This window comes from Microcaecilia unicolor, chromosome 4 (assembly GCF_901765095.1).
Source record: "Microcaecilia unicolor chromosome 4, aMicUni1.1, whole genome shotgun sequence".
Lineage (NCBI taxonomy): Eukaryota > Metazoa > Chordata > Amphibia > Gymnophiona > Siphonopidae > Microcaecilia > Microcaecilia unicolor.
In genome coordinates this window covers 18074433-18088357 of record NC_044034.1, presented here as the reverse complement: position 1 = coordinate 18088357, position 13925 = coordinate 18074433, and the positions used below count along the sequence as shown (strand labels likewise).

The window sequence follows — 13925 nt, the reverse complement described above, 5'->3', positions numbered from 1 at the left end:
TCCTCATATGAGAGGAGTTCCATCCCCTCTATCATTTTGGTCGTTCTTTGAACCTTTCCTAATCGCACGATATCTTTTTTGAGATACAGTGACCAGGACCAGCATTTTCTGTAACTTTTCCTAAAAACAGCAAATTAGAGATGGGATAAAATAAATGTACATCACAACTCTGCCTCCACAGATCACATAAAACCAAAATACGAAAGTGCGAAACCACTACGAGAGAAGCTACACTGGCTCCCACTCAAGGAACGCATCACTTTCAAAGTATGCACAACTAGTCCACAAAATCATTAATGGTGAAGCCCCAGCCTACATGTCTGACTTAATAGACCTACCACCCAGAAATGCCAAAAGATCATCCCGAACTTTCCTTAACCTCCACTTCCCAAATTGCAAAGGCATAGAATACAAAGTGATGCACGCATCAACCTTTTCCTATATGAGCACGCAATTACTACTACTACTACTACTATTTAGCATTTCTATAGCGCTACAAGGCATACGCAGCGCTGCACAAACATAGAAGAAAGACAGTCCCTGCTCAAAGAGACAAAAAATAAATAAAGTAAGCAAATCAAATCAATTAATGTGAACGGGAAGGAAGAGAGGAAGGTAGGTGGAGGCGAGTAGTTACGAGTCAAAAGCAATGTTAAAGAGGTGGGTTTTCAGTCTAGATTTAAAGGTGGCCAAGGATGGGGCAAGACGTAGGGGCTCAGGAAGTTTATTCCAGGCGTATGGTGCAGTGAGACAGAAGGCGCGAAGTCTGGAGTTGGCAGTAGTGGAGAAGGGAACAGATAAGAAGGATTTATCCATGAGCGGAGTGCACAGGAAGGGGTGTAGGGAAGGACGAGTGTGGAGAGATACTGGGGAGCAGCAGAGTGAGTACATTTATAGGTTAGTAGAAGAAGTTTGAACAGGATGCGAAAACGGATAGGGAGCCAGTGAAGGGTCTTGAGGAGAGGGGTAGTATGAGTAAAGCGACCCTGGCGGAAGATGAGATGGGCAGCAGAATAAACTACCACGAAACTTAAGAACGACCTACGAACTAACCAACTTCCGCAAACTACTAAAGACTCATCTCTTTGAAAAAATCTATCAAAAGGATCAAAGCACATGAAGTCCACAAACACAGTTGGCAAAGCATCAACACATTCTCATAATACTCTTATCCCCGTAATTCCACTACACCCAGCCTTTCTCTCTTCTCCATTGTTCTCTCCCCCTTATCGATACCTGGACATTGTTTTAACTCTACTCCTCACAATGTAACCATAATCATGTTATAACTTATTGTACTTCCATCGTTACAATGTATTGTAAGCCACACTGAGCCCGCAAATAGGTGGGAAAATGTGGGATACAAAAGCAATAAAATAAATAAATAAATAAATAAATAAAAGTAAGCGCACTCCTTTCATGTGCCTATTTTTACATCAATCTGTGGTTTTGCAATTTTATCAAAGTCCTTTTCTGCATGTAAAACAGGCTTTACAAGTGATGAAAAGCTTTATAAAATTACTCCCCCAATCATGTCATCATATTCTAAGGCTCTATAAGAATAAGTTAAGCTAATTCACACATGCAAATAATTTGAGATATTAATCCAGTTTAAATAGAAACATTTAAGCTACAATTTGTACAGTTTCTTATATGTAAATCTATTGTTAATATACAAACAGGACCCACACTTCTCGTGTATTGTTTCTTAAGGGGAAGGGTTAAAATGGTGTGATCAGCATCTGTTTCTAATTTTGCTTCAGTGCCATACTGAGAGCAAAGCAGGAAGTCACTTTTCAAGAACTTCAGTGCTCTTTTATTAATAACTAGTAAAAGAAGCCCGTTTCAGAGCAAATGAAACGGGCGCTAGCAAGGTTTTCGTTGCCAACACCCTCCTCCCTCCCTGGCCAACCCCTTCGTTGTTCTGGCATTGCTCCGCCCCCAACGTCATGACGTTAGACGCGAGGGTGGGGCCCAGAGCGATTTCCCACCCACCCCCGCCTCCCTCCCTGCCAACCCCTTCATTGTTCTGCCATTGCTCCGCCCTCGAGGGCGGGGCCCGGAGCGCTTTCCCACCTCCGCCTCCCTCCCTGCCAACCCCTTCGTTGTTCTGCCATTGCTCCGCCCTCGAGAGCGGGGCCTGGAGCAATTTACCACCCACCCCCGCCTCCCTGCCTCCCTCCCTGCCAACCCCTTCATTGTTCTGCCATTGCTCCGCCGTCGAGGACGGGGCCCGGAGCAATTTTGGTGGCTTCACCACCACGAACCTTCGAACCTTTTTGAAGGAAGTCAGAGCTTGGCTTCACTGACGTCAGTGTCCTCAGAACGTTGAGGGTGAGTTTTATTATAGTAGATAGTAATAGTAATTTGTACATGCCTTTAACTGTCAACCAAAGCCTCCATATCATGCACACCTGGGCGGATGCATTCCAACTAAAACTTAATACAGATAAAACACAATGTCTTGGACTCACCTCTCAACATAACACAAAAAACGTCTCCACCATAACCACACCATACTGCTCTCTTCCTGTCTCACAAAACTTGAAAATTCTTGGAGTTACTATTGATCGAAACCTCACGCTCGACACGCACGTGAAAAACACGACGAAAGAGATGTTCTATACCATGTGGAAACTCCAAAGAGTAAAACCTTTCTTCCCGAGATACATCTTCCGTACCCTGGTACAGTCAATGGTAATAAGCCATCTGGACTACTGTAACGCACTATACGCCGGATGCAAAGAACAGATCAAAAAACTCCAAACAGCCCAGAATACTGCCGCCAGACTGATTTTTGGAAAAACCAAATATGAAAGTGCAAAACCCCTAAGAGAGAAACTTCACTGGCTCCCACTCAAGGAACGCATTGCATTCAAGATTTATTTATTTATTTATTTATGGGTTGCTTATATCCCACATTTTCCCACACAAGCAGGCGCAATGTGGCTTACAGAAAGTGAAGTAAAAATCACAAAGTTGAAAGCGTAGAAAAGCATACAAGAAGCAAAAAGGGGGAGGAGAATCTAACAGTGTGAGCTAGGCAGGGTAAGGGACAAGGGGGGCATCAATCAACAGCGGAAATTAGGGAGTAAGTCTTGGCAAAGAAGTAGGTCTTTAACAGCTTCTTGAAGAGGGCTTGGTCCTCCTGAGTTTTAAGGTGGTGAGGTAGAGCGTTCCAGAGATCTGCACAAAATCCTTCACGCAGACGCCCCAATCTACATGCTAAACCTCGTGGACCTACCTCCAAGAAATGCCAAAAGAACATCCTGCCAATTTCTCAACTTGCACTTCCCCAGCTGCAAAGGACTAAAATACAAGCTGATGCATGCCACCACCTTCTCTTACATGAGCACGTAGTTAAGGAATGCATTACCCACAGATCTGAAAACAATCGACGAAACAACTATCTTCCACAAATCTCTAAAGACTTATTTCTTCAACAAGGCCTACAAAGAGAACCCATAGCTGCACTAACCCACATCATCATCCCATTCAGCTATGAAAGTCCACCTTTTATACTTACCTGCCTAATCACTCCCCTCTTTTCCCCCTTACACAAGCTCTACACATCACTAATTGTATCTGATATCCTGTAATGTTATTGTCATAATAAAACTATGTAAGCCATATTGCTTCTGGAAATAGGTGGGATAATGTGGGATACAAATGCTATAAATCCTATATACTAAAACGCACCTCCAACGTTCTGAAGTTGACTGCATGGCTGAGGCATTCCTGCTCTCTGTATCCATCTCCTGAATTGACATCATGTACTTCCGGGTTCGTCACAAGCAGAAGTGACCAACCACACAATGTTTCTCAGCTTCAGAATGTTGGAGGTGCATTCTATTAAATAGGATTGGTCAGTTCCTTGAAGCACAGCCAGAGCTCAGCATCCTGCACAGTAATGCTCAGACACCAGAGAGAGGGAGGGGGGGGGGGGGCTGACACCAGAGAGAGGGAGGGGGGGCTGACACCAGAGAGGGGGGGGTATCTCTGTCACACACACACTCTCTCTCTCTCACACACACACTGTCTCTCACACACTCTGTCTCACACTGTATCACATTCACTCACACACTCTCTTGGTCTCATACACTCAGTCTCACAGAGAGTCTGTGTCTCACACACACTCTCTCTCTCGCACACATTGTATCTGTGTGAAACACTCTCTCTCTCACACTGTCTCACATATGCACTTGCACACACTCTCATTCTCACACACACACTCTCTCTCTCACAGACACACTCGCACCCAGACTCACTCTCTCTCTCACACACACACACTCGCACATTCACTCTCTCTCTCACACACACACAGTCACTCTCACATACACTCTCTCAAACATACACACTCCGAGGAAAACCTTGCTAGCGCCCGTTTCATTTGTATCAGAAACGGGCCTTTTTTACTAGTAAAATAAATAAATTTCTACAGACATATTTCTGTAAGTTAAGCACAAACATGCAAAATTTATATTAGATGAAAGATTTTTTTTTTCAGTTCATCCATTTCTTGCCCCATGTGTGTCTCTCTCAACTCCTAACTAGTACAACATTTTTGTCCAATCCTTTAGCAACGATGACGACTTGTTTATTCTAGACAGCATTTGCTCAGCTCATGATACCACATGGTAGCCAGTCCAATGGCTGATGATGAAATCAGCAGAGGGAACGCTGTAGCAAAGCTGATCCTCAGCAGAATAAAGATAAATTCAGTTAAAAATTGGAACGGAAAACTTTCACTGTGTTTATAACCTGACTGACATTGCAGGTGTCAAGGTCTTACTAACTGATCTCAATTTCAGGAGCTGGCAAAACACTTTTACAGGAATTCTGATGCGATTTCTAGGTATCCTGAAATGTCACTCTAGTCTCTTCAGCAGGGTACAAAGTAAAACCTTTGATCTAAATCCAGTTACCCTCTCAAATCACACAGCTGGCGGTAAACGCAAAACAACACAATTGTATCATATGTAGACCTTGCTGAGCAAAGCCAGATCCCTCTCCTCCGAGTTCCTTCACAGCTGTGCATTGTAAAAAAGCAGATTTCCAAAGAGATTGGCAAGCTTTCAACCAACTGCTGATCTCAAACTGATTTTGAGAAAGTATTATTGTCAATGTGCTGACATCATTTCAAACAAAGGAAACTATTGTTGAAGAAAAGGGATCGTTAATGCAATACAAAGTCTTATAATGCAAAATGGATCAAACAGGATTATTATAATTGCATGTTGGAATGACACAAAAACACCTGAAGAGGTTAACATCCAGTTTAAAGAACACCATTTTCTGCTCCAAGAGTTCTCTAGAGCAAAATCTTCATGTTAAGTTTATTCAGTTAAATTTCTAAGTTCAGGTTATGTAGTTGCCATCATATACTCTGTGATTCACTACTATGTTCGATCAACCTCACCTTTTGTTTACATAGAAACATAGTAACATAGTAGATGACGGCAGTAAAAGACCTGCACCGTCCATCCAGTCTGCCCAACAAGATAAACTCATATGTGCTACTTTTTGTGTATACCTGACCTTGATTTGTTTCTGCCATTTTCAGGGCACAGACCTAGAAGTCTTGCCCAGCACTAGCCCCGCCTCCCAACCACTAGCCCCGCCTCCCACCACCGACTCTGCCACCCAATCTCTGCTAAGCTTCTGAGGATCCATTCCTTCTGAACAGGATTCCTTTATGTTTATCCCACGCATTTTTGAATTCCGTTACCGTTTTCATCTCCACCACCTCCCGCGGGAGGGCATTCCAAGTATCCACCACTCTCTCCGTGAAAAAATATTTCCTGACATTTTTCTTGAGTCTGCTCCCCCCTTAAATCTCATTTCATGTCCTCTAGTTCTACCGCCTTCCCATCTCCGGAAAAGGTTCGTTTGCGGATTAATACCTTTGACGGTACTATGTAAGCCACATTGAGTCTGCAAATAGGTGGGAAAATGTGGGGTACAAATGCAATAAATAAATAAAATAAAAATCAGTGCCGATAATGTATCATGCTTAGCGTGATTCTATAAAGAGTATGCATCCTTGATAGAACTGCGTTTAGCATTAAGCTGCACCTAACTGTAGGTGCCTGCAATTACGCCTGCTTGGTGCCTAAGTTAGACACACTGAAGTATGATTCTATATCAGCACACATAAAATCCAGGAACGCCCCCTAACCACAACCCTAAACTGTCAGGCGCGAAAGGATTTAGGCGCAATCCATTACAGAATCGGATTATTATTATTATTAATTATTGCATTTGTATCCCACATTCCCCCACCTATTTGCAAGATATGTGCCTAAACCTTAATTATTGCCAATTAATTATCACCCAATTATCAGAGCTGATTAACTTGTTTATTTATTTATGCATTTATACCCCACATTTTCCCACCTATTGGGAAAATGTGAGGTATAAATGCAGACCTGTGCTATCTGCATATGACTTCAGAACTGTTGGGCAATGTCTGGGTTGGATTATTGCAATGAATGCCCTGTACCTTGGTTTATCATCTGCACAACTCAGGGCATTGCAAGTGCTACAGAATGCCGCAGCACGACTTACTGTTGGTGTATCAAAAGTTTCACATATATTACCAGTTCATAGGAATTACCATTGGTTACTAATTATTCAGGGTATTCAATATAAAGTGTTGGTCTTGGCTCAAACTATTTATGCTGTTACCCCTTTAAACCAGGGGCTTAGGTCCGTGGGGCCACGGGGGGCCCCCATAGATTTGTCCCTGGACGCCCCTGCCGATGACGTGCAGGAAGTCAGACTAGAACGAAGCCTTGCGCGGGATTGGGAAGAAGAGGACCTTGGCTGGCAGGGGTTGGGGTCCCCCGCCAGCAAAGGTAGGCGACGGCGGGTTGGCGACGGCGGGAGGGGGGTTGAGAGGGTCGTTGGTGGCGGGGGGGGGGGGGGGTTGGCAATGGTGGCGGGGGGTCAAAGTTGGTGGCGGGGGGGGGTTCAGCAATGGCGGGGGGTCAAAGTTGGTGGTGGGGGTGGGGTTCGGCAATGGTGGGCAGGGGTTTCGGCAATGGGGGGGGGGTCAGCGGCACCGGTGCGGGCTAAAATGTGCCAACTCACCTCGGGCTCTGGACCCCCCTCCCGCCAAAGTCTGGCTACGCCCCTGCTTTAAACATGTCTTCAAAGTGTACCATCCAAAAAAGGTATTTAAGATCCGAAAACACGATGCAGCTGTCCTTAGATCCAGTGATGCAAACGTGCTATGTGGAAACTAGAAGTTCTTTCTTTACTGTTACCGGTACGCAACTGTGGTCACTTGCAGCATTGTAATAATGTGATCAAATTTAAGAAACTTCTCAAACCACAGTTGTTCGTGGCTGCATTTTGTTGAGTTTTTGGAACGTTACGCCCTCTGACACCGCTTGAATTGAACTGTGATTTTGTAGAAAAACTGCGTCTGTTTGTACGTTAGGTTCTACATAATATGATTATGTAAGTTCTTTTGTGAACCACTTAGGGGCCCTTTCACAGACGGTGGTAAGCCCAATGCGGGCTTACCGCTCGCTCTTTCGGGACTACTGCCGGCCCAATGCGGCTGCTGGCAATAGTCCCCCCCCAAGTGCGCACCGTTTCCGGGGGGGGGGGGGGGGGGGGAAACCCATAAATTGCTTGCGCAGTGGTAACCCGTGGTAATCGGGCATCGCAGCACGCTGCCCAGTTACCGCTTGGTTAGCGCGGGAGCCCTTATCACCACCTCAACGGCTGGAGGTAAAGACTCCTCGTCACATGGCCACGCGGTAAGAGTTCTCTTACCGCATGGCTATGTGTGCCTGGGGTCTTTTACCCACTGCGGGAAAAAGGGCCCCGGTGAGCGGGAAAAATGGCCCCCCACCGCTAGCGCAGGGCCCTTTTTCCCGCAGCGTGGTAAAAGGACCCCTTAGTCAATTAATTGGTATATAAGTTTTAAAAATAAAATAATAAAATTAATTCAAGAGCCTCCTATTTAGGGTGCACTAGGTGCTCCCACATTAACCCTGCATTATCCAATTAGTACGTGCTAATCCTAACATGCTAGCTGGATAATAAAGGAATGCCCACAACATACTCCCTCCAAATAATATTTTTAAAAATTTGGTAATGTAGGTAAACAGGAAATACATCACAAAACACTTTAATGCATTTCTGCAGTAGCCTGTTAGTGTGCACTAACCATTGTCGGCAGGCCACCACCTTCAGGCCTTTCTGCAGGTAGGAACTCAGCTGACCCTGGAAGGGCCCTTCCCTGGACACAGCACTCCCAGAAGCAGACTCCAAAAATATGCTTAAAACCGCTTTATTCCATCAGCAAGGCCAAAACATTTCCTCTTCCAGACACGGTTACAGCACATATCCACACCCACCCTGTTAGAATATCAATGATATGCTTTGATATCCCCATGCATACTTCCTACCCACCCCCCTCCTCCCACCCTGTCAGACTGTCATAGTAATGCTTGAATGTTTTCACTTATATACACTGTCAGCTAGCACATTTGCTTATTTCCGATCTGATGAAGAAGGGCAACCTTCGCAAGCTAATCAAGAAATGTATTAAGTTATGTCCAATAAAAAAGGTATCATCTTATTTTCTTTTCCATGTTTTATTTTGTTTGATTTCTATTGATAACCTTAAGAGTGGACTAACACGGCTACCACACTCCTCTACTTAAGATGGAAAAATAAAAAAATCAGCCATTTTATCCCTGTGGGAAAAATGGCCACAGCACGCGGGAAAGATCCATATAAAGGTGCGCTAAGGCCAGTGGTGTGCTGGAGCCGGCTCGCACCGGCTCTGCAGAGCCGGTTGTTAATTTTTGAAGAATTTTGCGAGCCGGTTGTTCAGCTGTCAGCAGGGATGGGACAAAGTTTTTTCCCCCCCCCCCCTACAAATTACAGCGGGAGGCTGGAGGCACGCATGCCCAAACACACCAGCTGTCACCTGATATTGGTGCATGCGTGGTGTGTGGCAGCCCTGCCTCCTCGTGCTGCATTGGCAAGGTATTTGTGTGCTCGTCACTCGTGGGCTGCCTGGTTCACCTCGGCAGCGCTCAGCTGGTCGTGGAGCCATACACCGTCAGCAAGCAGCATACCCTGCCTCTGGTAAGAATTATTTTAATCAGACGTTGCTGGGCTGGGGGGCCCGTTTGTTGAGGGAGGACAGATTTGTAATAGTAGTCATCAAGTGGTTGGGGGAGCATTGTCCCCCGGCCGCCCCCCCCCCAAAAACACTTGCTGCACGCACCATCCGTGTTCCGATTCTCTCTCCCCTGCTGCCCTTCCCGCTGCCCCATGCATTTTAAATTTTATTTTGGCCCTTCGGTTTCTCTCTTCCCTCAACCTCTCCGCCCCCGCCTGTCGTCGTCCACTCCTCTACCGTAGCTGCAGGTGGTGGTTAGAACAGGTCAGGATGCATTGCCAGCGTCAGGGTCCTTCTGCTGCCACATCCCGCCTACTCTGATTCAACTTGCTGTTTCCGCGTAGGCAGGACGCGGCAGTCAAAGGACACTGTCGGGAGTTGGGACCAAGGAGGTTTGAAAGAAACCGATGAGCCTGCTGCCTGCCTATCTACTCCACCACGGTAAGGAAGCCAGTTTGGTAAATCTCTGTCTTCACTGCCCCCCCCCCCCCGAACTTCTGTCATCTCCTCAAAGCAAGGAAACCTATGAGCTGCTGCATCAATGTTACATAGTAACATAGTAGATGACGGCAGAAAAAGACCTGCACGGTCCATCCAGTCTGCCCAACAAGACAAACATATGTGTATCCTTACCTTGATTTGTACCTGCCTTATTCAGGGCACAGACCGTACAAGTCTGCCCAGCAGTATTTCCCGCCTCCCAACCACCAGCCCCGCCTCCCATCACCTTTGTCGTTCTTTATTGCCCATCTTCTGTGTACCAACTCTAAAGCTGTTTCAATTGGATAGGTAGTGCCTTAAAAAGTAGAGGTCAAAAGTTTTTTGTTTTTTTTTACTTATTGGACAGCTTTTTAATTTATTTGAAAGCTTCCCATATAGTCTAGATATAAATTTCATGAAATAACAATTGAATATCACTAACACATTTTAAGAAATTATTATAGCTGATAGAAACAGCAATTTTAAACTCTGTATTTTGTGCTCATTTTTTTACACTATAAAAATAAATAAATACACTCAGTGGCGTTCCTAGGGGGGTGGACACCCGGGGCGGCGTCCTGCCCCCCTGGGTGCAGTGCCCCCCCCCTGATGCAGCGCAGCCCCCCCGGGTGCATGTCGCTGGGGGGAGGGGGTGCCGCAGTGCGCGCCTGCTGCGAGTTTACTAACTTTGCTCGTTCGCTGCAGCTCCCTCTGCCCCGGAACAGGAAGTAACCTGTTCCGGGGCAGAGGGAGCTGCAGCGAACGAGAGAAGTTAGCGAACTCTCGCAGCAGGTGCGCGTCGCGGCACCCCCCCCCCAGCGGCGTGCACCCGGGGCGGACCGCCCCCACCTGGTACGCCACTGAATACACTGTATACGATACAGATGGCTAAATTTCAGTGAGGATATCCTGTTTCCTGATGGGTTCCTCTTAACTGCTGTTGTTGTAATCTACCATGGGAAGCCTGGTTTTATAAAGTAGATGGAATATATCGAAATTAAATGGAAGTATAATTAAACTCTCCTTTCATTGGGGCACACATGGAATCAGATCTTCATCTGTTTTCTAGAAGTTTACCTTTTAGATACACAAATGGATTATTCTGTTTTGAACATGTTTCAGGACCAAGTGGTTTTATTAGTCAAAATAAATATTTTGTTTCATGCAGATTTCTTTTGTTTATACACAAATGGGCTATATAAAGCCCCTAATGCAGCCCATATTGGTTTTCTTATATTTTGTTCTTGTGATAACCTATAATGTGCCAAAACTGAAAACTCTTATCTCTGTCTGGTCGGTAATAAAAAGGAGCTCATTGTGAACACTATCTACCCTAAAAGGTTGTTTTGTGGCTGTATGAAGAATTGTGATATTGAATAAATAAGCGTATGTGTGTGTCCCTAGTCATGATGCATCCTAAGTTTATATAATCCTTTCAAGAAATCCAGTTAATCTTTTAACTTATTAGTGGAGCATAACCACAGAGGCTTGGTATGGTCGCATTGGAGTGGAGGAGTGGCCTAGTGGTTAGGGTGGTGGACGTTGGTCCTAGGGAACTGAGGAACTGAGTTCGATTCCCACTTCAGGCACAGGCAGCTCCTTGTGACTCTGGGCAAGTCACTTAACCCTCCATTGCCCCATGTAAGCCGCATTGAGCCTGCCATGAGTGGGAAAGCACAGGGTACAAATGTAACAAAAATAAAATAGATACTATTGGAGATTCTATATGGAATGTTGCTACTATTGGAGATTCTACATGGAATGTTGCTATTCCACTAGCAACATTCCATGTAGAAGGCTGCGCAGGCTTCTGTTTCTGTGAGTCTGTGACTCACAGAAGCAGAAGCCTGCACAGCCACATTGGTGAGCTGCAAGGGCTGACTTCTACATGGCTAGTGGTTAGGGTGGTGGACTTTGGACCTGAGGAACTGAGTTCGATTCCCACTTCAGGCACAGGCAGCTCCTTGTGACTCTGGGCAAGTCACTTAACCCTCCATTGCCCCATGTAAGCTGCATTGAGCCTGCCATGAGTGGGAAAGCGCAGGGTACAAATGTAACAAAAAATAAAATAAAAATAAATTTTCAATATGGTAATACTAGGGCCCAGCTAAGGAACAGGTTATTTTGAGTTAGTCCTCACTGGACCAAACTTGCTTTCCTTGTGCCATCACTATCCAGCAGGTAGGCAGTGTCTTAAAAGATGTAGGATAAAGGATTATTTTTTTTAAACATTAAAAGAAGGTAAAATTGGATGTAAGGATTGTTTGAAAGCACGCTCTCTCCCCCGGTATAGCCAGCTCTGCAAATGTTTTTTTTTTTTTTTTGGGGGGGGGGGGGCGCAGAGGTGGTTCAGAGAGAGAGCCTGTTAAAAATTTACCAGCACACCACTGGCTAAGGCCACTTTTTTTTTGCAACTTAGTAAAAGGGTCCCTAAGAGTTTCCACAAACAAGAAGCAGAAAGGTCATTTACAAGGAATAGATACAATAAATGAATATAATGAAACAGTATAAAATGTACAAAAATTGTTGGTCTACTTTTCAACAGTTTTCTGAACCTATAATCATCTTATTCAAAATGTACTTCTAATGGTAACAAGTTCCATATTGGAGGAGCGATTGCCAAAAACCATCTGCTTAACGTAAGCCCAATTTACTGATCTTTTGTGCCGGAATTAACTGTACGTGATTAGTTTAAACAGATCGAGAAGAACGAGACCTGACCTCAGGAGCCGGTTACGATGTCATGGCTGAGGGAGCATAACCATATAAAATCTTTAAAGGATAAACAACAACGTTTAAACTCAATATGGGCAGACACAGGTAACCATTGTAACGATCCTAACAAAGATGTTACGCTGACATTTGTTTTAAATTTCAAATAATTTTGATCGCTGTAGTTTGAAGAAATTGGAATCTTGTAATCAATTTATTGGGAAATCCTAAATACAGAATCTCTACATATAAAAGGCACCACCAGCGTTCTAAATGAAGCCTCCAGCCGGAAGTGTGAAGGGGGAGAGATATCCGGTTTCCCCATGAGTGTCTGCCCCGCCCTCGCTCTCTCTGTAACACAAACAGTGAAGGAAAACACAGCAAAGCAGGAAATCAAATTGCTCTCTCTGTAACAGTGAAGGACTCAGAGGGGGGAGGGGAGAGAGGGCAGAAGCCCTCACTATCTCTGTAACACAAACACAGCAGGAAACTTAACACTGAAGGACTCGACTCGGAGGGGGGAGGGGACAGACAGCACAGGGGAAGGGAGAGAGGGCAGAGGGCAGGGACACACACACTCCCACATGCACACTCTGAAGAAAACCTTGCTAGCCCCCCGTTTCATTTGCATCAGAAACAGGGCTTTTTTTTTACTAGTGTTATCATAATCGAAACAAGAAGAAATTATGGCTTGAGCCCCCAAGACCTTCTATTGCAAAGAAATTTTGAATTTGACAAAAAAAAAAAAAATCTCAAATTTCATACTTTTCTGTTTGCCCTTCTCATATTTTTGGTCTTACCTAAATAAAGAGGAGAATTGTGTTTGGCGGCAAAATCATCGATGTAAGATATACCAAAGGGTTGAATGGGTACTCCTCCAATCCCTAATATGGTTTGGCCAATGAACAGGATGGCACAAGCTGTAGTAGTCCCTTGCACAGTAGATTTGGAACAGACCTTGTCATGGGATTTGTTGGTTTCTGTGGGCTGACAAATGTCTGTTTTATTGCTTGATCCACCTGCAAAATTGGATAAAACGTAAACAAGCCAGGTTGAAACAAACATAAAACACATAGGCAAATAACACATAATATTTTAGAAATGAGGGGAGGGGAGTCAATATTCAAAGAGATGACAACTGCCTAAAGATAAGTGAATTATTCATCCAGTTACCTTTAAGCCCAATACTCAGTTCATCTATTCATTTAGGTAGGACCGCTACATATGCACTCCTAAAATTAAATAAACAGCTTATCTATTTAAATTCAGTCCACCAAAATGGATAAATGTATATAGACAGTGTGGCTGCTTCACTCCCTGAACACCCTTGGCATTGCAAGACTACCATTAGGGGTCACTGACACCATTTTGAAAGTGGAGCTGTGCTAGGGGAGGGGGGGGAGGAATGATGGAAGATCGCTCCTATCTCAGCCCACTAGATGACCAGGGCAACCCTTAGATAAGCATGCTAGTAACAGTCCCAAATGCATAGGCACCCAGTATAAGAGGCTTGGAGAGGCTAAGCCTCCCCTGCTGTGCTCTGAGGGGTTTAAATTGTTGATTTACCTCCATCCTCACAGCAGGA

At 44.8% G+C, this 13925-nt stretch overlaps 1 protein-coding gene across 5 annotated transcripts in view; it reads right to left on the bottom strand.

Moving 5' to 3' along the window:
• The window catches only part of SLCO2B1 (solute carrier organic anion transporter family member 2B1), a 208249-nt gene that overhangs the window by 115708 nt on the left and 78616 nt on the right, over positions 1-13925 (bottom strand). For all 5 annotated transcript variants that reach the window (XM_030199987.1, XM_030199988.1, XM_030199990.1 and 2 more), the window contains exon 5: positions 13141-13359. In XM_030199987.1, coding sequence (XP_030055847.1) covers positions 13141-13359 — 219 coding nt within the window. The remainder of the gene's footprint in view (positions 1-13140; positions 13360-13925) is intronic.